The sequence below is a fragment of the Macaca nemestrina genome, chromosome 8 (genome assembly GCF_043159975.1).
Source record: "Macaca nemestrina isolate mMacNem1 chromosome 8, mMacNem.hap1, whole genome shotgun sequence".
Lineage (NCBI taxonomy): Eukaryota > Metazoa > Chordata > Mammalia > Primates > Cercopithecidae > Macaca > Macaca nemestrina.
In genome coordinates, this window is record NC_092132.1 from 123,623,028 (window position 1) to 123,647,905 (window position 24,878).

At 41.5% G+C, this 24,878-nt stretch overlaps 1 protein-coding gene across 2 annotated transcripts in view; it reads left to right on the forward strand.

Moving 5' to 3' along the window:
• The first annotated feature begins 682 nt into the window (after positions 1–682).
• LOC105481960 (protein phosphatase 2 catalytic subunit beta) overlaps positions 683–24,878 on the forward strand; it is a 28,388-nt gene continuing 4,192 nt past the window's right edge. The window contains exons 1-6 of one of the 2 annotated variants that reach the window (XM_011741758.3): positions 683–702; positions 15,186–15,395; positions 17,192–17,365; positions 20,617–20,706; positions 20,820–20,981; positions 23,376–23,494. In XM_011741758.3, coding sequence (XP_011740060.1) covers positions 15,279–15,395; positions 17,192–17,365; positions 20,617–20,706; positions 20,820–20,981; positions 23,376–23,494 — 662 coding nt within the window. In that variant the 5' untranslated portion in view covers positions 683–702; positions 15,186–15,278. Of the gene's footprint in view, positions 703–2,066; positions 2,576–15,185; positions 15,396–17,191; positions 17,366–20,616; positions 20,707–20,819; positions 20,982–23,375; positions 23,495–24,878 lie in introns of those variants that run through there. The other variant, XM_011741757.2, reaches the window with a different exon arrangement.

The window sequence follows — 24,878 nt, forward strand, 5'->3', positions numbered from 1 at the left end:
GAGAGCAGGAGCTCTTCCAGCCTTATTTCCAACAATATGATCTATTTCTGTTGCTAGGAGAATTTACAGGTTTCCAAACAGACAATGAATGGTCTTTCACTCGTTTGTCTTCTGGCGCACACACAAAAAAATTCCTTAGACCTTCTTTCCTCTTCTCCAGGCAACTTCAAGGTTTTGCCTTGGGAAAAAGTTGAAAATTCAGTTCAAACACCGCCTTTCTAAAGCTTTCTGTAATTGTTCCCTAGGAGGGATAAGGTAACTAACATATCGCTCCCATATGGTACTATTGGGCAGGCACTTTTAAAACTTAATCTTCACAAAGGTAGGCCTTTTACTGATTTTATCAGATGAAGAATTTGAGGCTTAAGGAGGTTTGATGATTGCCCAAGGACATAGCTAGGGGGTTAGCAAACACAAGAACCCTTGCTTTCTGATACAGGATGTTACCTTCCGCTTGGGTCAGCTGCAGTAGTATGTACCTTTAATAGACACAGTATGATCATTTAGCACTTGCTATTCAAGGTATCTGGTAGCTAGCAGTTGCTCATGTTACGTAACTGAATTTAGGTCCTCCCACCAGCATCGCAAAGCCAAACACTGACATTGGGGTTTGCAGTGAAAGGGAGGCATTTATTGCATCACACCAACCAAGAAGAATCAGGCAGCTCATGCTTAAGACCCCAACTCCCTGATGGTTTACAGGTAAGAGGTTTTTTGTGTGCTTTTTTTTTTTTTTTTTGAAACGGAGTTTCGCTCTTGTCACCCAGGCTGGAGTGCAATGGCGAGATCTCAGCTCACTGCAACCTCCATCTCCTGATTTCAAGTAATTCATCTGCCTCAGCCTCCTGAGTACAGGCGCCCGCCACCATGCCCAGGAAGTTTTTGTATTTTTAGTAGAGAAGGGGTTTCACAATGTTGGCAGGCTGGTCTCCAACTCCTGGCCTCGGCCTCCCAAAGTGCTGGGATTACAGGCATGAGCCCTTGCACCCAGCACAGGTAAGGGTTTTTAAAGGCAGGGAGGCAGATGTTACAGGCAAAGTCATAAATCAATACATGGAGGCTATACGTGGGTTTGATCTAAAAAGCCAGGATATCTGAAGTAGGGACCCACAGGTCATAAGTGGATTCAAAGATTTTCTGATTTGTAATTGGCTAAGGAGGCAAAGCTTTGTGAATTCTTCCAGGCTCCTCAGGAAGAAATTTAGAACAAAGATAGGTAGTTTGAGATCTCCATGATAGTGGACACCATTTTCCATTTGGTGAGGTCCAGGTTTCTGAAAAACAACTCAGGGACATATGTTGTCTCCAGTTTATATAGGGAAGCAAACATTTTGTGAATCTAATGTCCTTGGCTACTGTCTTAAGCTATTATTACCTTCTTGCTTATCAGGTTGCTCATTGACTTATTGAGGAAGTTAGGTGCCTGGAATGTCCCTTCGGGGAACTCAAGATTTTCCTTTATTTCCATGCTTGGGGAGGGTGGGGATGGGAGTGCCTAGAAGGCCCCTAAGAGGGGTCCCTGCTGTGTCTCACTCAATAAATATTTGTTGAATGAACAAATCATTACAACTCAGTACACATTGCAGAAAACACAGCCAAGAGCGCTGGAGCTAGAAGGGCCACAGATTATCCTACAGAGCAATCATTTCACTTTTCTAATGTTGAAAGGGAGGATTCAAGATGTTAGGGCTACAGGCAAGCCTGGAAATAATTAATTTACTCCACCATTATTGAATGCCTACTATTGAGTGCTAGACTCTGGGGAGACAATGTTAAGGGAAGCCCAAGTTTTCCAATTCCCTGTTCCGAGCGCTGAAAAAGCACTGCAGGAAGCTAAAGTGAGGACAAAGTTCCCGGAGATCAGGATATCTAAAGGGAGAACCAGCAGAGCTTGGTCTGGGGCAGGGTTGGGACAGGAGGGATCCTGGCCTCCTCCGACCGTTTCTCCGCCAAGCCACGCGAGGGCGCCGTTCTGCCCCTAGCGCGCCGTGTCCCGGCGGCGCCGCCGCCTGCTCGCCTTTTCCCGGCGGAAATGCCCGAGCGATGACGGAAACCCGGAGGGAGGGGAGAGAAAGAGCGAGAGAAGGGGAAAGATACCCGCGAGAGGCCGGCAGGCGTGAGGCGGGCCTGAAGCGGTAGCTGGCGGCCTTCGTCCGGCGAGAGCTAGTCCGAGGGCCCGCGCCGCCCTCCCAGCACCTCCCCGCGTCCTTCACCGACTCCTGCGGCGCGTGGCCGGGCGGGGAAGGGCGGGCGGGGGTCTCCTACAGGCCTCGCGCTCGGAGCCGCCTGCTGGGCTTGGGCGGGGCGCGGGGACCGCGGCCGCCCTCCCCGGCTCGGTCCTCCCCCTGTGGGATCTGGCGACGGCGGCTGAGGGAGAGGGGAGCGGCGCCCGGGCCGGGGCCGGGGGCGGGTGGGGAGGGGGGAGGGCAGCGGCCGGGCCAGGGGTCGGGATCCGCATCGGGATCGGGCCGCCATGGACGACAAGGCGTTCACCAAGGAGCTGGACCAGTGGGTCGAGCAGCTGAACGAGTGTAAGCAGCTGAACGAGAACCAAGTGCGGACGCTGTGCGAGAAGGTGAGGGCGCCGCGGGGGCGAGTGCGGGAGCGCGGAACTGGGACGGGCCGCAGCTTTCCTGCCCGCCCCGGCCCGTCCGCACGCTGGCCCCTGGCCCGGCGCGGCCCACCGGGGGCCCGCGGGGCTGTGGGTCCGGCTCCGGCGTCCACCCGGGCGGCCGGCCCAGCCGTTCCGGCCCCGGGGCGTTGGGCTGCCCTCGCCCGGCCCCTCTGCCTCCGCGTGGTACACGCCCCACGCCCCCGGCCCAGATCCTGGTCGTGGGAGGCTCGAGTGCGGGCAGGCGGGCGGGGAACCATAGCCCCCGGAGCCAAGCCGGAGGTTGGTCGGGGTCGCCTGCGCTCCACTGGAGTTCCTGCCACTCTGGCATTTCCCGAGTGGAATAACGAAAGCGACATCCGAAAAGGACCATTTTCAGACCAGTTTCTGAAAATGCACCTAAAATTAGCCAGAATGTCGTGCCTATTAATGAACTTGTTAATAAATGTAGAATTTTTGTCAGGTGAACGGGGCACCTCAGAAATCACTAACTCAAGCCGGGCGCGGTGGCTCATGCCTGTGGTCACAGCTACTCGGGAGGCGGAAGCGGGAGGATTGCTTGAGCCCAGGAGTTAAAGACCAGCCTGGAGTGCAGAAGTTAGAGACCAGTGAGGCCCCGTCTCCACAAAAATTTTTTTTTAAAAATTAGCAGGGCGTGAGGGCGGGTGCCTGTAATCTCAACTATTCAGGAGGCTGAGGTGGGAGGATCGCTTGAGCCCAGAAGGTGGAAGCTGGCTGCAGTGAGCCGAGATCGCGTCACTGCACTCCAGCCTGGGCGACAGAGCGAGACCTTGTCTCAAAAAAAAAAAAAAAAAATCACTGACTCTTGAATGTGTCAAGCGTTTGTTTGTGGAGAGGTAGGCGTGATGGCCAACTGTGATTTTTAAAATAGAGGTTGACTTTGGTGGAAACAGATGGTGACTGTCTTTGCGTTGAGTGGCTCTTGGAAGTAAAGCGTTGATTCAGAAACGAGAGCTGGTCTTAAGTTTGGGAACAGTGTTTGCTGGAAATAAATGGGATGTGTGTTTTCATGCACGATAACACTTTGCAGAAAGTTATTTTTGTTTTTAATATATATAAAGTTTTTTTCTTTTCCAAAGAATAATAAAACATGCAGGTGATCAATTTCGTTCTTTTACATCGTGTGTGATCTTCACTTTCTGAATTCTGTATCCATTGTTTTCTTAACTCCTGGAATTATTTCTATCTCTCCATCTTTAAAGTCTAGAGTTTTCCAAATTCATCCTTTACAAGGTGGACTAAATAATTTTCATGTATTTTTATGTTAAAAATTCTCACTTGAAGTCCATGAAGAAGTAACGATGTTATTTTAAGATGTAATGTATACAATATTCTTAACCATAATGTTTGGAAGTCATGACGTCGCAGAAGTAGGTGAAGAAAAGATTTTGTTAGTCTAATTTTAGGACACTCTTAAAATCATGAAATTTACTTAGGAAAGGAGCACTAATAGATGGTGTTAAGTTAAAATAGTATTTTTAACGGGTGTAATGTTGGCTGGGGCCTTTGTGTATTAAGTAACTGTTAACACAGGAAGATTTATTTTTGTATATAGAAGTGCCAAGCAGGTGGTACTTTTCTCTTTCTGAAACAAACTGCTTACTTGTGACTTCAGTCGACGTTCATTTTTATTGTGATAACCTGTAATTTCATGAGGCTTAAAATGTTGCTTTAAACATCTCTCTCAAGCTCTAATGCCAAGTGAAATGTACAGGTTTGAAATGAGCTGAGTCAGTTAACCTGACTATGAGCATCAGAATACAGACTTGAAGTTAAGGGCAAAGTGTTAGTTGAATCAGTTTTTTCCATTGACTCTTTTTTTTGTTTTATTTTTGTTTTGAGACAGAGTCTCACTCTGTAGCCCAGACTGGAGTGCAGTAGTGCCATCTCTGCTCACTGCAACCTCCACCTCCTGGGTTCAAGGGATCCTCCTGCCTCAGCTTCCCGAGTAACTGGGATTACAGGTACACGCTGCCATGCACTGCTAATTTTTGTATTTTTAGTAGAAATGGGGTTTCGCTTTGTTGGCCAGGCTGCTCTAGAACTCCTGACCTCAAGTGATCCCTCAGCCTCCCAAAGTGCTGGGATTACAGGCACGAGCCTCGTGCACAGTCCCCATTGACTTTCTAATAATTTTAAGGTGAACTCCTAGAGAAGAATATTGTACCACTGCTGTACTTTGAAATAATCACACCGGAGTGTCAACGATCACTTGAGGAAGCTTTCTGTATTTGTCGAGAGAGATTATTTTTACTTCGGCTCCTAAATAAATCAAACTAACAGTTCCTAGGACTTCACAGGTATATTTAAGATTATCTCTTGTATCTTACTAGCTTTTTTTTTTTTCTTTTTAAGATGCAGTCTTGGTGTATCAGTCAGGCTGGAGTGCAATGGGGCAGTCACTGCTCACTGCAGCCTCGACCTCTGGGGCCCAAGGGACCCTCCCACTTCAGCCTCTCAAGTAGCTGGGACCACAGGCATGTGTCACCACACCGGGATAATATTTTTTTGTATGGGGTCTCACCATGTTGCCCAAACTGGCCTTGAACTCCCAGGCTCAAGCGATCCTCCCGCCTTGGCCTTCCAAAGTACAGGGATTGCAGGAGTGAGCCATCACTCCCAGCCCTTTTTTTTTCTTTGAATATTTGTACTCACCCACAAAACATGAATTTGTTAGTGAAATTCATTCATCTTTGTTCTCTTCCCCCATTGATGGAGTTGCCAGTGGGATGGAGAAGTGTGATAATACTCATATCTCTACTCTTTTGAGCCATGCTTAGTTTTGCAACCCTCTTCTGGCAGCTATGACCTAGTTTTGTGGTTTGTGTGTGCATGTGTATATATACATATATATGTTTTCTGACCTTAGTTTCTAGTTCCGTTTTATATCTCTACCCCTATCCTCCTTGTTGATACATAACAAGTGTAGCGTTCATCCTGTCTGAGTTCCAGTCCTCCTTCACAGCTTGCTAGCTGTCAGTCTTTCTGCGCCTCTGATTCCTTATGGCAGAGATGATATGTCCCAATCCTCCTGGGTTGGTTGTGAGTGCTGAGATACTATCCATTGGCCGGGCACAGTGGCTCACGCCTGTAATCCCAGCATTTTGGGATGCTGATGCAGGTAGATCAACTTGAGGCCAGGAGTTCAAGACCAGCCTGGCCAACATGGCAAAATCCTGCTTCTACTAAAACAAACAAAAATTAGCTGGGCGTAGTGTTGCACTCCCAGCTACTCGGGAGGTTGAGACACAAGAATCCCTAGGAGACAGAGGTTACAGTGAGCAGTGATCATACCACTGCACTCCAGTCTGGGTGACAGAGTACAGTTTTCTCAAAAAAAAAAAATATTGTCCATGTAAAGTCCTAATGAGAAGTAAGCACTCAGTGAATGTTAAATAAAGGAAGGCTGAAAGTTTTAATCTTAAATGTCACCCCATTTTCTTTTGTAAGAAATGAAAAATAAATAGATTGTACCAATATGGCTTTTCTGTGGTAAATGTACTTCAAAGGAGATTTTTTTAATATAGTGGCTATAGAACCCTGAAAAGGAGTGGTCCCTGTTATGTGAACCACACAGTACTGGGATTAATAGCAGTTGTGTGAAGTATCTTTACTCCTGACTTGGTCTGCTTAATACTTGCGCTTCCTTTCCAGGGCAAGAGTAGCAGGCATGTAGAAAGAATATATGAGAAAAATAAAAGTCAAACCTAATTATATAAATTATCTTTATTTAATTCTTTGTGATTCAATTTTTGGGTTTTTTTAAAATACCATGATTTTTTTTATTCTATTGGAAATACTATTCTATAGAAAGTTACATCGTATGGTGGTGGTTTTTCCTTAAATTTGTATTCTAATTCAGATTGCCTAAAAACTGAAGGAGTCGACTGGGCACGGTGGCTCACTCCTGTAATCCTAGCACTTTGGGAGGCTGAGGTGGGTGGATTGCCTGAGCTCAGGAGTTTGAGAACAGCCTGGGCAACATGGTAAAACTCTATCTCTACTAAAATACAAAAAAATTAGCCAGGCGTGGCAGCGTGTGCCTATAGTCCCAGCTACTTGGGAGGCTGAGGCAGGAGAATCACTTGAACCCAGGAGGTAGAAGTTGCAGTGAGCTGAGATTGCCACTGTACTCCAGCCTGGGCGACAGAGCGAGACTCCATCTCCAAAAAAAAAAAGACTGGAGTCCACTGAAATCAAGACCAGAGTAGTACTAGTAAAGGCCTATTTTGAGGTAGTAGCAAAAATAAAATCTATCCTAGTGCCAGTGGGTGAATGACTACAAAAAATAAGAGTATGAATGGTATGGTGTGTCTGGCTTCCAAGGTTAATTTCTGCCTAGTGAAAAATTGTTTGCATAAAATAGTAAGGCCTGTCTTCTGAGAAGACTAGCTGTTAACACTAACTTAAATTAGCAATCCAGCTTTTGAAGCTAATTGTGAATTTGACTCCTCTTGTGTGTGCAGAGAAATTGCTTCTGTGATTCATTCCTGCATCAGCAGTATGCAGTTATTTTAGAAGATGTGTGCCTAGAGAGCCAGGCTGGCACTGCTCAGGACACTCTGTGACTAGAATTATATTTAACTCTTGTCTCAGAAAGAGTAAAAATTTTAAGCTCTTTGATCTGATAAATTTTATAACTGAAGAACCTTGGTGATGATTCTTTAGGTGGGAGGGGGAGGGGGGGAATTCAGCCAGTTTGTGTGCTGGCAGATCTTTATTCTGATGATTATAAAGTACCTATTAAGAAAAATGTTGAGGCTTGTGTAGAAGTATAAATATGTAGATTTTATATTGAACTGATGGCAGTGTTTCTGAGTCCTGGCGTTAGCCTTGAAATAAGCAGAAATATCTTTAGGATATGACTTCATTCCTAATGTGAAATAGTATGCTTGTTCCTGAATGCCCAAAACCATCTTAATGAAGATTAGATCCTGGTAAAAATGAATGATTTTTGTGAATTGAGAAAAATTTTTTAGATTACTTTCTGTGACTGATTACAGCTTAAAAAATAAAAATAGTGGTCTTGACAGGCAAAATGCCTAACTGGTACTTCCATTTTTAATTTCCCTTGAGCAAAAATTAGTGCCAGCTTTGGTGGTCCATTGATAAAATCTAAAATGCAGTGATAAAATAGCTCCTTTCTTACTATAACGAAGAGTGGCATGATTACAGTGAAATAGAGGGTCAAGACCCAATTCTAGTGACTGAACAAATCATTGTTTTCCTTGCTAAGCCAGCCTCTATCAAGTGGACAGGTAAAGAAATTAAACCAAACTAGACTAGCATGAACTATTGCTAATGGCAGGAAAGCGGACTTTGTTACATTTCTCTGCTTTATATATGACGTGTCAAATTGTATATCTAAGTAGATAAAGTGAAGATATTTACAATGTAAAATTTCTTTTCATTGCCTACCTTTAATTGCTGTGTGTGCCTTTTATTCTTATTTGAAGATCTTGTAGAAATTTTTTCTTCACGGTCTTTTTTCTTCAGTACAAATGTTATAAAAGACTTGGTGAATGAAGCCCTTCCTTGGTAAAAGGAAACAAAAATGCCAGAAATTGAAGATGGAATTAATGCTTAATTTATTTTCCTAGATTGTTTTCTGAATGTAGTTTTTTCTAGAAGAATGATATTAAAATTACAGACATAATCTGTTTGAGAAATCTGAGTCTGTGTTACAGAAATTTTTTATTGTTTTGAACTGATTTCCTTCAAGTAAATGTAATGAAATGTAAACCTAATCCAGATTGTTTAAAGAAACTTGTATGAAGACATCTTTTCTTCCTTAATGACCAAATATGATCTAATAGTTCCTGTATGTTACTTTTCAACTCTAAATTTCATTAATAATCATATTAACGGCTGGGCACGGTGGTTCACGCCTGTAATCCCAGCACTTTGGGAGGCCGAGGCAGGCGGATCACGAGGTCAGGAGATCCAGACCATCCTGCTAACACGGTGAAACCCTGTCTCCACTAAAAATACAAAAAAAAAATAAATTAGCAGGGCATGGTACGGTGGCGGGCACCTGTAGTCCCAGCTACTCAGGAGGCTGAGGCAGGAGGATGGCGTGAACCCGGGAGGCTGAGCTTGCAGTGAGCCGAGATCACGCCACTGCATCCCAGCCTGGGCGACAGAGGGAGACTCCGTCTCAGAAAAAAAAAAAAAAAAAAAAAAATCATATTAACCCTGGGAAGGAGTTCTGTGTATTACAGATTCCATTTCCTTTCTGGAGAATGGGAGAGCTCAAGCGCCCAAGCCTAGAACTGGTTTGCTGTTGTGTCCTTTGTAATTTAGAAATATTTATCATCATTCCTTGTAAATTGTTTTTTGACCGAGATACTTTTGCGATCAAATTAATTAAAACAATCCTGAGGTGCAACCTAAGATTCCTGACTTGCATTATAATAGCATCATGTTACAACAAAAATGTGTGAAACTCCATTGAAGGTCTATTAAGTGAATATTTTATGCAAAGACAATCGTTTTTATTTTGAGACTGGGATATAGTGGTGAATTTAAGTGTTCTCACCTATTCAATCTTAGAAAAAAGCTTATTTGAATTAACTTTTTAGTGTAATTGGATTTTTTTTGACGCGTAAGATACAGTGTGTAGGCTGTAGTTTAATTCTGCTCAAAATCCCTTTTTTGTTTGTTTGTTTGTTTGTTTTTGTTTTTGTTTTTTGAGATGCAGTCTTTCTCTCTCTGTTGCCCAGGCTGGAGAGCAGTCTCGGCTCACTGCAAGCTCTGCCTCCCAGGTTCACGCCATTCTCCTGCCCCAGCCTCCTGAGTAGCTGGGACTATAGGTGCCTGCCACCACGCCCGACTAATTTTTTGTATTTTCAGTAGAGACAGGGTTTCACTGTGTGAGCCAGGATGGTCTCTATCTCCTGACCTTGTGACCCGCCCGCCTCGGCTTCCCAAAGTGCTGGGATTGCAGGCATGAGCCACCACGCCCAGCTCAAAATCCCATTTTATAGGGAGGGAAATAATTAAGTTTCATCTTCCTTTAAAAGAGTTCCACATGATATTTATGTTCTGGATGATGAGGACTCAGAATTGGTTCAGTGTATTCTCGGCTTGATTAGCAAAAGAGGCGCTTGTTCCTTTAGGCAGTGAAGAAGAAAGGAGAAGACTGGTTGACAGAATACTGCCACTGTGTATTTATCCCACACATTCAACAGATTTTAGTTGAACCTCTATGTACCAGACTGTTCAACGTGCTAGAGATTCAGCTGTGAAGAGGGAACACGATTAATGAACACCAGACAGTGATTCTTGCTGGCAAGAAAAAGCAGATGGGGACAGTGATGAGCTTGAATTCAAAAGACTCTTTTTTTTAATAGGGTGGTCGTAGAAAACCTTCCAAACTATTTATAATGTGGTTTACTTTTGTAATAAAAAAGGATTTTGCAAGAGTTAGAAGGCACAGTCCCTAACACTGTTCTCACCTCTGACACCATCTTCAAAAGTTTAGTCATGATATACCTTCAAAACAGCAGACAAATAAAAAATAAAGTTTAGTGAACTATAAATTACAGGGAACACTCCCCAGAACTGCCTCACTTCTGGCACCAATTACAAGTTCAGTGGGTTCCGCAAACCACTCTTGGGTTCAGTGATTCACAGGAATGACTCACAGAACTCACTTAAAGCTGTTATACTCATGATTACGGTTTATTACAGGGAATGAATACAATTTAAAGTAAGCCAAGGGAAAAGACTCATAAGGGCAGAGTACAAGAGGGGCTGACATCTGTAGTCTCCAGTCCTTCAGAGACCAAACTGATAATGGCATCACCCAAAGCCCGCATCATAAGTCACATTATTAACAGTCCGCAGGTCAGAGCCCCCCCGGCAGAGAGATACTCTTTACCAAGCAGGAAATTCCAGGGACAAAGGCCAGATCTCTCCTTGGATGAGGTTAATTCACTACACAGACTTTTATTCCATAGCAAATTCTAAGGGACGAGAACCTCAATAAAAATAAATGGCAATACCAAAATACATGAAGAAAACAAGGCTAGATTTATCAGGATTGTGTGCAATGTGAGGAATTTTTCCAGTTGAGTTGGCATATTCTTTTTTTGTTTTAATTTTATATTTTGTCAGCTGGGCGCGGTGGCTCATGCCTGTAGTCTCAGCACTTTAGGAGGCTGAGGCAGGTGGATCATGGGGTCAGAGGTTTGAGACCAGTCTGGCCAACGTGGTGAAACCCCATCTCTACTAAAAATACAGAAATTAGCCGGGCGTGGTGGCACGCGCCTGTAATCCCAGCTACTCAGGAGGCTAAGGCAGGAGAATCACTTGAACCCAGGAGGCGGAGGTTGCAGTGAGCAGAGATGGAGATCACACCACTGCACTCCAACCTGGGTGACAGAGCAAGACTCCGTCTCAAAAAAAAAAAAAAAGAAATCGTATTTTGTCTTGTCTTGGTTGTATAAATTCTTTGAAATTAAAAGTTAGCCATTTAAAAATGTTTATTATTTTCTACGTTGTATGTGATATGTGTGTGTAATTTTTTCCTGTGCAAGTTTTAGCATTTTTATATAGTCTGATTGTCCATCTTTTCCTTAAACTTTAAGTGTACATAAGAATCACTTGGGAAAGAAATAAGAAATTCAGGTTCCTTGACTCCATTCCAGAGACTGGTTGACTATGTCTTGGGCAGGTCCAGGAAGCTGCTTTTTTTTTTTTTTAAGGCAGAATCTTCCTGTCGCCTAGGCTGGAGTACAGTAACGTGGTCATAGCTCACTGCAACCTTGTACTCCTGGACTCAAGCTATCTTCACGCCTCAGTCTCCTGAGTAGCTGAAACTACAGGAATACACCACCACACCTGGCTTTTTTTTTTTTTTTCTTTCATTTTTTTGTAGAGAGAGGGTCTCCTCATGTTGTCCAAGGTGATCTTGAACTCGTGGGCTCATGTGATCCTCCTGCCTTTGCCTCCCAAAGTGCTGGGATTACAGGTGTGAGCCACTGCCCCCGGCCTCCTTTGTTCTTTCAGTGTCATGAAATACCTGTATTTGTCAAGAAGATTAAGACCGTGTCTTTAAAAAGAAAAAAAAAAAGCTAGTCTAGTAAGATACAAGAGATAATCTTAAATATACCTATAAAGTCCTAGGAACGGTTTGGTTTTTTTAGGAGCTGAAGTAGAAGGAATCTTTCCTGACAAATACAGAAGGAGATTTTTGCTAGCATCACTTCTTCTGGTATATCTTCCTCCTCTCATCAAAACCATTTTCCTCATGTATGCAATAAGTTTGCATTTTCACTTCTTTGTGTCACTAAGTTTCTGCATGTTGCTAAGTTCCTGGCTGCGTATTTGGAGTCCCTCCAACAGCAGCATTGTCAGCATTCCCACAGTCGGTTCTTCTGTGTACTTTTGATTTGAATTTCATTTCCAGGGTTATGTCTTTTGTGTTTGGCTTCTTTCTTTTAGCATAATATTTCCAAGATACCTCCATATTGTAGCATGTGTCTGGACTTTGTTCCTTTTTATTGCTGAATAAAATTCCATTGTGTGGCTATAACACTGTAGTGGTTTTTATAATTACTACCATCTGGAATTTGTTTTGAAGTTTAAGAAGCCAGGTTTTTTCCATTTGAAAAAGTAATATAGAATTTGTTTTTTTAAATTTCGAGCATTGCCCAGTCACGGTGGCTCAGACCTGTAATCTCAGCACTTCGGGAGGCTGAGGTGGAAGGACTGGTTGAGCCAGGAGTTTGAGGCTGCAGTGAGCCATGTTCACACCACTGCACTCCAGCCTGGGCAACAGAGTGAGACCCTGTCTCAAAAAAATTCTTTTGCAAGGTGCAAGCACCTCAGAAAGGTAGGAAGAAAAGCAAATGCACTCTACCCACCATCCCTATCCACTGCCCTCCTACCTCCCAGACAACCATTATGTTTCTGTTTATAATCTCCTTGGCCATGTTCTTCATATGCAAAAAACATGTGGAGTGCAGAATGTTTGTGGTGTATTGGGAGCTGTCTTGTGGAAAAAACTTGGCTTCTGTTAAATTATTGTTTAATTTGTGATCTCAGGAAAAGAAACTGAAGGGTATAAAGGCCTTAAGATTACACAATTAGTTTAAAACTGTGAAGGGAACCCATGTTTTCTGGAAGACTTCAGTGCATATAATCTCATTCTGATTAATTACAGGCAAGGAGAAGAAAGTATGGGCTGTATTGTCCATAACTTTTGGGAATCCTACCAGGCTGTAAGCAGAAGAGGCATTTGTAGAAGAATACGTGGTAGCCTAGAATCAAAAGAAGAGCTGGATAACCAAGCATGAGCATTTTGCAGAAATTAAGGGAGGTTGGAGGTGCAGTCAGAATCATACCTTAGAAATGTTTTAGAACACTGGAGAGAACACTTCTGTTGGAATAGAACTTCCCATTGTCTCTGCTGTTTAGAGTTGCTTCAAATTAAGAGACTAGGCTGGGTGCATCTATTTGGCATAAGTAATCTGGGGCTAGAATAACTTTATGTTTCCTACAGTGTGTATACAAACTATTGTGTGTGTTGAAAATCGCTACAGGTCGGGTATCCCTCAACTCAGTGTTAAAGTCTGTTGACAAAAATGTAGAGTAGCAGAAACATAAAATGAAACTCAAAATTCATGTTTTTAAATACTCTTCAGATTATCAGAGAATTGTCTGTCCCTAAAATTGTGCTCTCTCCCACCAGTCTGAGCTGTCATCTGCTTACTGGACTCTACTCTAAACTTCATCCTGTTTGACGTGTGTGTGTGTGTGTGTGTGTGTGACAGTTTCGCTCTGTCACCCAGGCTGGAGTACAGTGGCGCAATCTCGGCTCACTGCAAGCTCCGCCTCCCGGGCTCATGCCATTCTCCTGCCTCAGCCTCCCAAGTAGCTGGGACTACAGGCGCCCGCCACCATGCCCGGCTAATTTTTTGTAATTTTAGTAGAGATGGGGTTTCACTGTGTTAGCCATGATGGTCTCGATCTCCTGACCTCATGATCCACCCACCTCGGCATCCCAAAGTGCTGGGATTACAGGTGTGAGCCACTGCACCCAGCCCTGTTTGACTTTTATTGTGCTGTGTTGTTGCCTTCTTTTTCTTTTGTCTCACTCTCACCCAGGGTTAACTGCAAAGTGGTGCGACCATGGCTCACTGCAGCCTTGAACTCCCCAACTCAAGCTGTCTTCCCACCCCACCCCACCCTCCTAAGTAGCTGGGACTATAGGCACACACCACCACGCCTAGCTATTTTTTAAAGGTTTTATAGAGACCAGAGGTCTCACTATGTTGCCCAGCCTGGTCTCAAACTCCTGGATTCATGCTATCCTACCCCCTCAGCCTCCCAAAGTGCTGGGATTACAGGCATGAGCCACCACGCCTGGCTCCCCTGTGTTTTAGCTCTGCTAGCCATCCGGTTGTTTCTTCCTCTCGGTTTGCGTTCTGTATTAGTCCCAGTGCTCATCTCTTACCTTTCTTGGTTTTCTATTTCTAATTTTGTTGTGGACCTGGAAACTCGGTAAATAGCTTGTTGGAATTTTGTAGATAACAGTAGGCCCAGAATAAGGCGTGAGAGACTCTTTTGGTGGGTTAGTGGGGAGGTACATCATTTTTATGTCTGTTTTGTTACTTCAGAGGCTTTTAAATGTTTCTTCCTGATTCTGGGGTCTTTTGCTATTAGGCAGAGAGGCCAGATAGACGAGCCATTAGTGCACTTTGATTTAGTCAGAACATTTCATTTGCCAGTGGTTAAGCATAAATTCTGTACTTCAGGACCACCTAATGGTATGTTCTAACTTAATTCTATAAATATAGAATAATTGGAATAAAGAAATCAAAGGTTGGCCTATGAATTGGTGTAAGAATGTTTGTTTACTCAAGAATTTGCATAATTTTGACTTTTTTCTTTTGTTGACCTTTTTAAACTTGTGAATAATAAGATTATTCTTTTTAAAACACAGACCTTCTGCCTTGGAGATTTGCCTGTTCTGAACATTTCATTTAAATGGAATTGTACATTATGTGATCATTTGTGACTGACTTCTTGCACTTACCATAATGTCTTCAAAGTTGTAGCATGTATCAGTACTTCATTTCTTCATGGTTGAATAACTGTTCCATTATATGAATGTATTATGTGCATTCATCATTGGTTGATCAGTATCTGGTAGTTTCTACCTTTTGGCTGTTATTAATAATGCTGCCATGAGCATGTATAACTGGATTTCATTTCTCTTGAGTATATACCTAGGAGTGGAACTGCTGGATTATATGGTAATTTTAGGTTTAACTTTGGAGAAACTGCCGTACAGTTTTCCGTAGCAGCGGCACCATTTTGCATTTCCACCAGCGGTGTATGAGGGTTCCAGTTTATCCCCATGTTTCCAACACTTACTAACTGTCTTTTTTATTATAGCCTTTCTCGTGAAGTGTTATCTCATGGTTTGGTTTTCACATATGCTTTGATAAGGCACATTTCAAGTGTTTTTTCCCCCAAATTTTCTTTTAATAGATAAGAAATGATACTTTTAACTTTGTAATTGTTGATTTCACTTTTCTAACAGGCAAAGGAAATTTTAACAAAAGAATCAAATGTGCAAGAGGTTCGTTGCCCTGTTACTGTCTGTGGAGATGTGCATGGTCAATTTCATGATCTTATGGAACTCTTTAGAATTGGTGGAAAATCACCAGATACAAACTACTTATTCATGGGTGACTATGTAGACAGAGGATATTATTCAGTGGAGACTGTGACTCTTCTTGTAGCATTAAAGGTATGATTACTGAAATTCAATTTTTTTTTTCAAGACTTAAACCAGGCAAAAAGCTCAGAATGACAGTATTGCATATCATCTGTTTTATGGTCTTTCAGTTTATAGCCCCTTAAAATAATAATTGGTTTTACATCTTTTTAAAGGAGAGATGAAAAGGATAACTTCTGTATATTCCTTGTAAATGTATCATTCTCTTGAATAGCTGAAGTCTTGGAATCATATTTGACTTTATCACTTATCCGTCATATTGACTCAATAAACAAGTCTTTTTAAATCCTTGCTTTGAAAAGTCTGTTCCTGTCTCTTTCTATTTTTACCACACGGTTTATCACTTCACAATTCGATTGTTGCAATAGCTTGGTAACTAATATTTCTGCCTCCAAGATCTGATTCCCCCCCCAAATCCACCTGGCATATGCTGACCGATGAAATCTCTTTTATTTAACAATTTTTTATTGTTACTTCCTGTTGATTGCCTGTTGCCTATAGAAACAAACTCAAACTCCTTGCCTGGCCTTTTATAGTCTAGTCTGAATTTTTGCCTGCCGGCAGTTGGTAGCATGAACTCTGGCTCAAATCAAAGTTTCTTCTTCTTCAGTGCTCTGGACTCTGTGTATTTCCATATTCGATTTCCCCCACGAGGTTACTCTGTCCCTGATTTCTTACCTTTCTGCCAAGACTCAGCTCAGGTCTCACTTCTTTCATGTAACCTTCAACCATTTTAGCCTTATTCCTTCTACTCTAAATTACTATGAGGAAACTTATTCTCCCAGCCCTTATTTATGCTGCAAAAGTGGCTTACTGCCTTGTATTACTTACTTTACATATCTCCTTACTGAGGTTAGTCCCTCAGCAGCAGAAGCCATATATTACACAGTCATGGGTCACTTAACTACAGGCATACATTCTGAGAAATGTGCCATTAGGTGATTTTGTCATCTTTGGAACTTACACAAACCTAGGTGGTATAGCCTACTGCACACGAAGGCTATGTGGTATAGTCTCTTGCTCCAGCCAACATCATACATGTAATCTGTTGTTAACAAAAACGTTGCCCAGCACATGACTGTACTTGTGTAGACCTGGCATCTGGCTTTCTAGCACCAAACTTATGTTAGACACATAACGGATGCTTAGTAAAATCTGTATGAACTGAAGTAGATTCTTGCAGCTTTTTGCGTAATTTGCAGAATCCAATGCTTTTTCATATTTCTTATCAGACACATTGCTAACTAAATAGTCGCTTATGTTTTTGTTTTGTAATAGAAAGGAAACTATTAATACATTTGAATTCTTGCCCAGTTTTGTCAAGGGCCTGTTTTTGTGTTATTATTGGCAAATCCGATCTTCCTGTGGGAAATAAAAATGGAAAAGGGAAGAAGTTAATCTGTAGAGTAGTTGATCTCAGCTTCAAACCTGTGATTTGCACTACTCACAGTAAGAAGTCATAGTGTTCTAGAAAGATTTAGGAAAGTACTAATAATTTGATGATGAAAAAGATAATAGAAACAAAGTATCAGATACAAGTCTATTATAGTAATATAAGTATTAGTCAAAAGTTCTGATGAGGGTGGTCAAAACATGATGAAAAAGGATGATTATAATAAACATGTCAAATGTTAACCAGTAATACCTGGTTATGAATAAGCAAGATTTTTTATTTCGAAAATGAAATTAACATTTAATATACTGGTGGCCAAAAGCGCCGTGTTTAACAATGGGTCGGAGACTAATGTACTTCACATGACACTAGTAAAAATGGGATTTTACTATGGGTTTTACTCCATTTCTTCCAGGTGCGTTATCCAGAACGCATTACAATATTGAGAGGAAATCACGAAAGCCGACAAATTACCCAAGTATATGGCTTTTATGATGAATGTCTGCGAAAGTATGGGAATGCCAACGTTTGGAAATATTTTACAGATCTCTTTGATTATCTTCCACTTACAGCTTTAGTAGATGGACAGGTATGTATGTGTGTGCTCACATCTTGGGAGGAGGGGAGGTAAATGAAGGCAAAGATTGACTATTGGTGAGCTAGGGTCTAGATTCATATGACCTGTGTTTCTGCATCTCCTTGGCCTTTTCCTCCTTCCCTTATACTTAAAATTTCAAAGCAGGGAAGTGGATAAGTTTCACGTACATTTGGACCAGCAAATTTTCCTGTTCTCAGATATGTATGTAAATCTTTTGACCAAAGAATATGCTGTGCTTTTTAAGATATCGATAAACATTATAAATAAATGCTTAAGACACTGATGTGTAGTACTAGTAAAGCAAGATGTTATTTAAAACTATCTCTGCGTATACACACAGTTTTTGCTGGTTACCATGAATAACTTCGCATTTCTATTTTCATGGTAATTGCAAATGTTATATTGTGTATTACACCTTCTTCCCTGAGAAGTGAATGCTTGGCTGGGCACAGTGGCTAGTACTTTGGGATGCCAAGGCAAGAGGATCGCTTGAGTTCAGGGGTTCAAGACCAGCCTGGGCAATGTAGTGAGACCCTGTCTCTACAAAAAAAATTTTAAAATTAGCTAGGCATAGTGGCGCATGCTTGTGGTTCTAGCTACTCAAGAAGCTAGAGGTGAGAGGATCTCTTGAGCCCAGGAAGTTAAGGCTGCAGTGAGCCGTGATCACAGCACTGTGCTCCAGCCTGGGCAGCAGCAAAACTCCATCTCAAAGAACAAAAAAAGAAAATAGAAGCAAATGCTATTTCTGCAGTGCAGACAGATCATGAAACATTCAAAAGTATAAGAAGAAATTATGCAAATTTCCTATTTCAATTTCTAGAGATAATCACTGAAAGCATGAACTGATTTAAATTTAAATATAAAACAAAGGCTGGGCAAGGTGGCTCATACCTATAATCCCAGCACTTTGGGAGGCTGAGGTGGGTAGATCACCTGAGGTTGGGAGTTCAAGACCAGCCTGGCCAAATGGTGAAACCCGTCTCTACTAAAAATACAAAAATTAGCCAGGGATGGTAGTGCATGCCTGTAGTCCCAGCTACTTGAGAGGCTGAGGCAGGAGAATCACTTGAACCTGAGAAAGACAGAGGTGGCAGTGAACCGAGATCGTATCACAGCACTCCAGCTTGGGTGACAAAGTGAGACTCCATCTCAAAAAATAAAATAAATATAAATATAAAACATATAATAAAACTCCATAATTCTTAAATTATAAAAGCCCAGAGTTGTCAAGAATGTGATGAATTCTCTCTTAGACTGCTTGTGGGAATATAATTTGGTTATAACTTTCTCTGTGTAATCCTGACAGTCTTTTTTTCTCAGCTGTGATTTTGGACACTGCCATGATTAATTTGAAAGGACAATACTTTGCCTGGACTTGTTAAAAGAAAATGTGAATTTAAAAGATGTTAAATTTTAATTAAAGTTGTTTTTAATTGTTTTGAAGCACACAGTCCTCAATAATAAAATTGCTGGACAGAATGATTTTTAAAAGACAGTCTATCAGTTTTAATGAAGTATCTGGTTTTTTAAATGGGTGCGTTAGTAGAGCTTTTATTTTTTTTTTCCTTCCTCCTTCCTCTCTTTCTGAAAAGTTACTAGAAAAGAAATAATAGTGGACAATACTGATCTAGAAGAAAAGAGGGAAGGCACATAAAACACTAGGAATGAAATAAGGCATAATTATAATTGTGCAGGAGCTTGTGTATCACAAGAACAGGTGCAGCTTTAGTGCACTAAATTTAAAAAGTTGAATGAAGCTTACTATATTAAAATACCAGTTATTAAAATTGGCTTGCAGAAGTTCGTCCAATATAAGTAAACTACCAATAGCAACCAGGTATAAATAGTTTTATAGGCTAATTCTACCACACCTTTAAGGAACGTATAATTTCTGTGTTCTAGAACTTGGGAAAAGATGGAGAGTTCAAAACTGACACCATATGCCTAGTATAACCTCAATGCCAAACCAGACGTGGCATGCACAGAAAAATAAAATCAGACCAAAATCATTTGGAAAAAAAATTCCTATATTTGTGATTCAAAACTCAGTTATTTTATAAAATAATAATATTAAGTGGATAAAGAAATACTGGTTGTACTATCAGCTAAACATTAGAAACCTCATCAGGCCAGGTGAGGTAGCTCACGCCTGTAATCCCAGCACTTTGGGACGCCAGGGCGGATGGATCACCTGAGGTCGGGAGTTCAAGACCAGCCTGACCAACATGGAGAAATTCCGTCTCTACTAAAAATACAAAGCCAGGCATGGTGGCACATGCCTGTAAACCCAGCTACTCGGGAGGGTCAGGCAGGAGAATCACTTGAACCCAGAAGGTGGAGGTTGCAGTGAGCCGAGATCATGCCATTGCACTGGGCAACAAGAGCAAAACTCCGTCTCAAAAAAAAAAATCAAAATCAGAAAGAAAATGCTTGTTAAAACTTATATTATTCTCTCTGATTCAGAATACCTAGAGCATGGATTTGAAACTAGGTAGTTTACAAAAAACAAAACAGAAACATTTGTATTACTCCATTTTATTTTAGAAGTCCTGGCCAATGCACTAAGCAATAAAAAGAATTAAAAGGTGTAAACATTGAGAAGAAAAACCAAAAATATTTTTGCAGATGACTTGATCGTGTACTTAGAAAATATGAAAGAACTGAAAATTTATTGTAGCCAGTAACAGGAATTTGCTGTAAGAGGAACAAAAAATTGTGTATATCAGCAATAACCAACAGAAGCTGTAATGACAACTGGGTACAGTGGCATGCACCTGTAATCGCAGCTTCTCAGGAGGTTGAGGCGGGAGGATTGCTTGGGCCCAGGAGTTCATGGCTGCATTGCATAGTGATCATGCCTGTGAATAGCCACCGCACTCCATCCTCAGCAACACAGCAAGACTCCATCTCTACAGAAAGAAAAGAAAGGAGGGAAGGGGGAAGGGAGAAAAAAAAAAAAGAAATTTAATGGTAGGTCCCAAGGATGGAGATACCATTGGCCAGAGAAAAGGAAGGGAGGAACGGTGGGAGGGAGGGAAAAAAAAAAAAAAGAAATTTAATGGTGGGTCCCCAAGGTTGGGGATACCATTGACCAGAGAAGGGGTAAAAAAGAAAAAAAGATGAACAAAATGTGTTTAAATGTTGGCATTATTTGGACTGACACTTTTAACCATTATTTACTCTTTGTTAACTGTTAGCAGTTAGTAAAACAAATACATTCTCTTTTGTTAATTCATAAACAGATATTCTGCCTCCATGGTGGCCTCTCTCCATCCATAGACACACTGGATCATATAAGAGCCCTGGATCGCTTACAGGAAGTTCCACATGAGGTAACCTTAGTTTAAAAAAGAAGAAGAAAGGAAAAGAAAATATAACCACATTTTGAGGACGATAAAGTATGACTGATAATAATTTGTAACATGTACTTATTTTTCTTGGTCAGGGCCCAATGTGTGATCTGTTATGGTCAGATCCAGATGATCGTGGTGGATGGGGTATTTCACCACGTGGTGCTGGCTACACATTTGGACAAGACATTTCTGAAACATTTAACCACGCCAATGGTCTCACACTGGTTTCTCGTGCCCACCAGCTTGTAATGGAGGTATGTACTTTCCTTACAGAATGATCTTTATTTTAGATTAGCATATACTTCTGTAATAAGGCATTTTGACTTAACTAAGAAACACTCCTCACCATTTATTACCTAGGTGAAAAGAGGAAAAACTTGCTGGTTTTAGCAAGTAGGGAAAGCACTAGTAGACCGGAGCAGAATTATAACTCATTTTTGAAATTGAGACTTAGAAAAAAGTTACAAAAATAATACCCCAGAATTCCCTGTATGAGTCATTCAAATTCCTGACTGTAAATGTTTTACTATATTTGCTTTATCATTTTGTGTCTCCCTTCCTCTTCACCCCCCACACTTTCTTCTGAACCATTTGAAATCTATTGCAGACAAATACTCCTTTACTACCAACTTTCTATGTGTATTTTGTAAAATTAAGGACACGCTATCACATAACCACCGTATAGTTACCACAGTTGCGAAATTTGTGTTCATATAGTACTATTATTTAATATGAACACTTTATTCAAATTTTGCTAATTGTCTCACTAATGTCTTCTATAGCAAAATTTAATTTTGTGCATACTGTATGTGTATAATCTAATCCAAAGATTAGGTTGTGTTCATTCTACTTTGATGTGGAAATCCTCCGATTTTCTTTGTTTTCCACATTCTTGACATTTTGGAAGAGTAGGAGCATTTTATCTTACAGAAATATCCCTCAGTTGGGGTTTGATGTTTTCCTTGCAGTTAGGGATTCACTGTATGCATTTTTGGCAGTCATGCCGTAGAAAGATGGTGTGTCCTCCTCCGTGCATTTTATCAAGTGGTCCTAAAATCTCCTTGTCTCAATGCTGGTGGTGGCAACTTTAATCACTTAGTTAAGATGATGTCTGCCAGATTTCTCCACTATAATGTTAACTGTTTTACAACTACTAAGGGAATATAAACAACATAATCCCTCCAGACCAGTAGGGAGTGGCTTCAAGATGTTAGAGAAAACTTCACCAGCCCAGTAGAGACAAGGGAGCATGATAAAAAACACAAATTTATATAGAAAAAATAAATTTAATTTTATCAGTGATTATAAGAAACAGACTAAAATTTTAGCCTGAGACTCTTAGATTGGATAAATAGTCAAAATGTAGCTGTTATTTGGGATGTACCTAAAACATAAATGACTGGCTGGACAAAGTGGCTCATGCCTGTAATCCCAGCACTTTGGGAGGCTGAGGTGGGAGGATCTCTTGAGTCCTGGAGTTTCAGACCACCTTGGGCAACATAGTGAGACCTCATCTCTATAAAAAAAAAAAAAAGTCAAAAAATTAGCTGGGCATGGTGGCATATGTCTATTGTCCCAGCTACTCGGGAGGCTGAGGTGAGAGGATAACTTGAAGCCAGGAGGTTGAGGCTGCAGTGAGCTGTGATCATACCACTGCACTCCAGCCTGGGCAAAAGAGTGAGACCTTCTCTCAAAAAAAAGAGGGGGAAAAAAAAAAAAAAAAGACACTACAAACTAGAGGTAAGAGTTGGGAAATGGTATATTGGTATATCAAGTAATCAAAATATCAAAAATATAGCTAATAGGCTGGCGCGGTGGCTCGTACCTGTATTCCCAGCACTTTGGGAGGCTGAGGCAGGCGGATTGCTGGAGCTCAGGAGTTCAAGACCAGCCTGGGCAACATAGTGAGATCCCGTCTCTACTAAAATACAAAAAAATAGACTGGTGTGGTGGCGTGCACCTGTTGTCCCAGCTACTCAGGGGGCTGAGGCAGGAGAATTGCTTGAACCCAGGAGGCGGAGGTTGCAGTGAGCCTAGATCATGTTACTGCACTCCAGCCTGAGCAACACGTGTGTGTGTGTGTGTATGTGTATACATATACACATACATGTATATATATACACACACGTAACACTAATTAGCATGTATATATATACACACTATATCTAATACTAATTATAGCCAATAATATGAATGAGATAGGCTCAAATAAAAGGTGTTGTTAGAAATAAAGAGGTTATTGATGAAATATGTCCCAGTTCTCTAGGAAGAAAGTATTCTAAATTTGTATTTACGTAGTAATAGCTTCAAAATATATAAAGAATAATTGGCATAATTCATGAGGGAAAATTGAGAGATTTATTAGGATTGTGGGAGAAATTCAGTACACATCCTTGCCAAGATTTCAAGCATAGTTAAGGCAAAACAACAATTAGCGAGCTGCATTTAACAGAATCCTAGGCCCACGAATTGCACAGGGTTCTGTACAGGTACACAAACTATCAAAGATGGCAACCTTATAAAGAAATATAGACGACTACATTTCCACAGAGAGTGCCTGTAGTTTTTGAGTTTAGTTTTTTTTTAAATGTATCTGTGTCAAAATCATATTATTATAATGAAATATTGAATTTGTTTTCATCCTGCAGGGATACAATTGGTGTCATGATCGGAATGTGGTTACTATTTTCAGTGCACCCAATTACTGTTACCGTTGTGGGAACCAGGCTGCTATCATGGAATTAGATGACACTTTAAAATATTCCTTGTGAGTAACTGTAAATTTTAATTGTATATACTTACTTTCAGAAGGAAAATTTTAAATGTTAAAAATAGAAGTAGAAGATTTGTGTTTCTGAAATAGTGGGATGAGGAGTATAGCAAAGCGCCTACCCAGCAAAAACCACCATTAGCTGGAGAACATTACTTTTAAAAAATAATTTTTCAAAGCTTTTGGAAATTCTCCTAAGGGCATACAGCAGATGGAGAAACAGTTAATTCAAGAAAACCTACTAAATCTCAATAATAGCCGTTGTCTGTGGCATTTGAGCTATGACTTGCTCCCTCCAACTCCTTCCAGATCCCTCTCACAGAAACGACTACAGGCGCTGTAGTCTGGGTTGGTACAGTCAGGAGGCCAAGGGATTCCCCCTCTTTACCAGCTCCCAGGGTTGGGACTGTGGTTTCACTCGCAGAGGTCAGATGCCAGCATATCTCACCTCTCCTAGTCTGGAGTTACAGAAGCTCTACTCTTGGTGGACGCAGTCAAGCAGGCTGAGGCCCCCTTCCCTGTCCCAGCTCCTGGGGAAGAAGCTCTGCTCCAAGCATGCATAGCAGATGAGAATGCTGGGTTTCCCAATGCTCTTACCCCAGCACCTGCTTGTAAACCAGGTGGTATCACTGAGCCCGCACTGGCACAGAAGTTCTGCAGGAGGAAAGGCAGGTCACAGAAATTCCTCAGTTCTTCCTCAGTGGACTTACCTTACTTAGGTGATGGAGATTTCCAAATCTGAGTGCTTTGTGGAAAACAGTGGATGTCATGATGGAGACCAATTAAGAGGGCTGTAATAGCTCCCATGATACTAGGAGCATCATACAAAAGAGCAGAGCAATAGGTTGTTCAACAAATAGCACCAGGGAAAAAGCCAAGAAGAGCCCTTCTGGGATCACAGTCAGCCCTGGGGGACAAGGCTGTGCACATGCACCAGCCATACCCACTCAGGAGCAGTCAGAGTAGGATGTGGGGTATTCAGATAATATTTTCAGGCCACAGATAGATTGTACTGAGTTGAATAGTGTCCTGTCCCTCCCCCCCCCCCCCCCCCCCGCAAATAATGCATGTCCACCCAGAACCTCAAAATGTGATGTTATTTGGAAATAGGATCTTTGCAGATATAATTATTACAGATGAAATTGTATTGGATTACGGTGGGCCTAAATCCAATTCAAACGGGATTTTAGTAAGAGGAAAAGAAACACACACACGGGAGAATGCTGTGTGAAGCCAGAGATTTGAGTGATTCATCTACCAGCCAAGGATTGCCAGAGCCATCAGAAGCTAGGGAGAGGCTAGGAAGGATTTTTTCTAGAGTCTTCAGAGAGAGTGCGGTCCTGCCAGCACCTTGGTTTCAGACGTGTAGCCTCCAGAACCT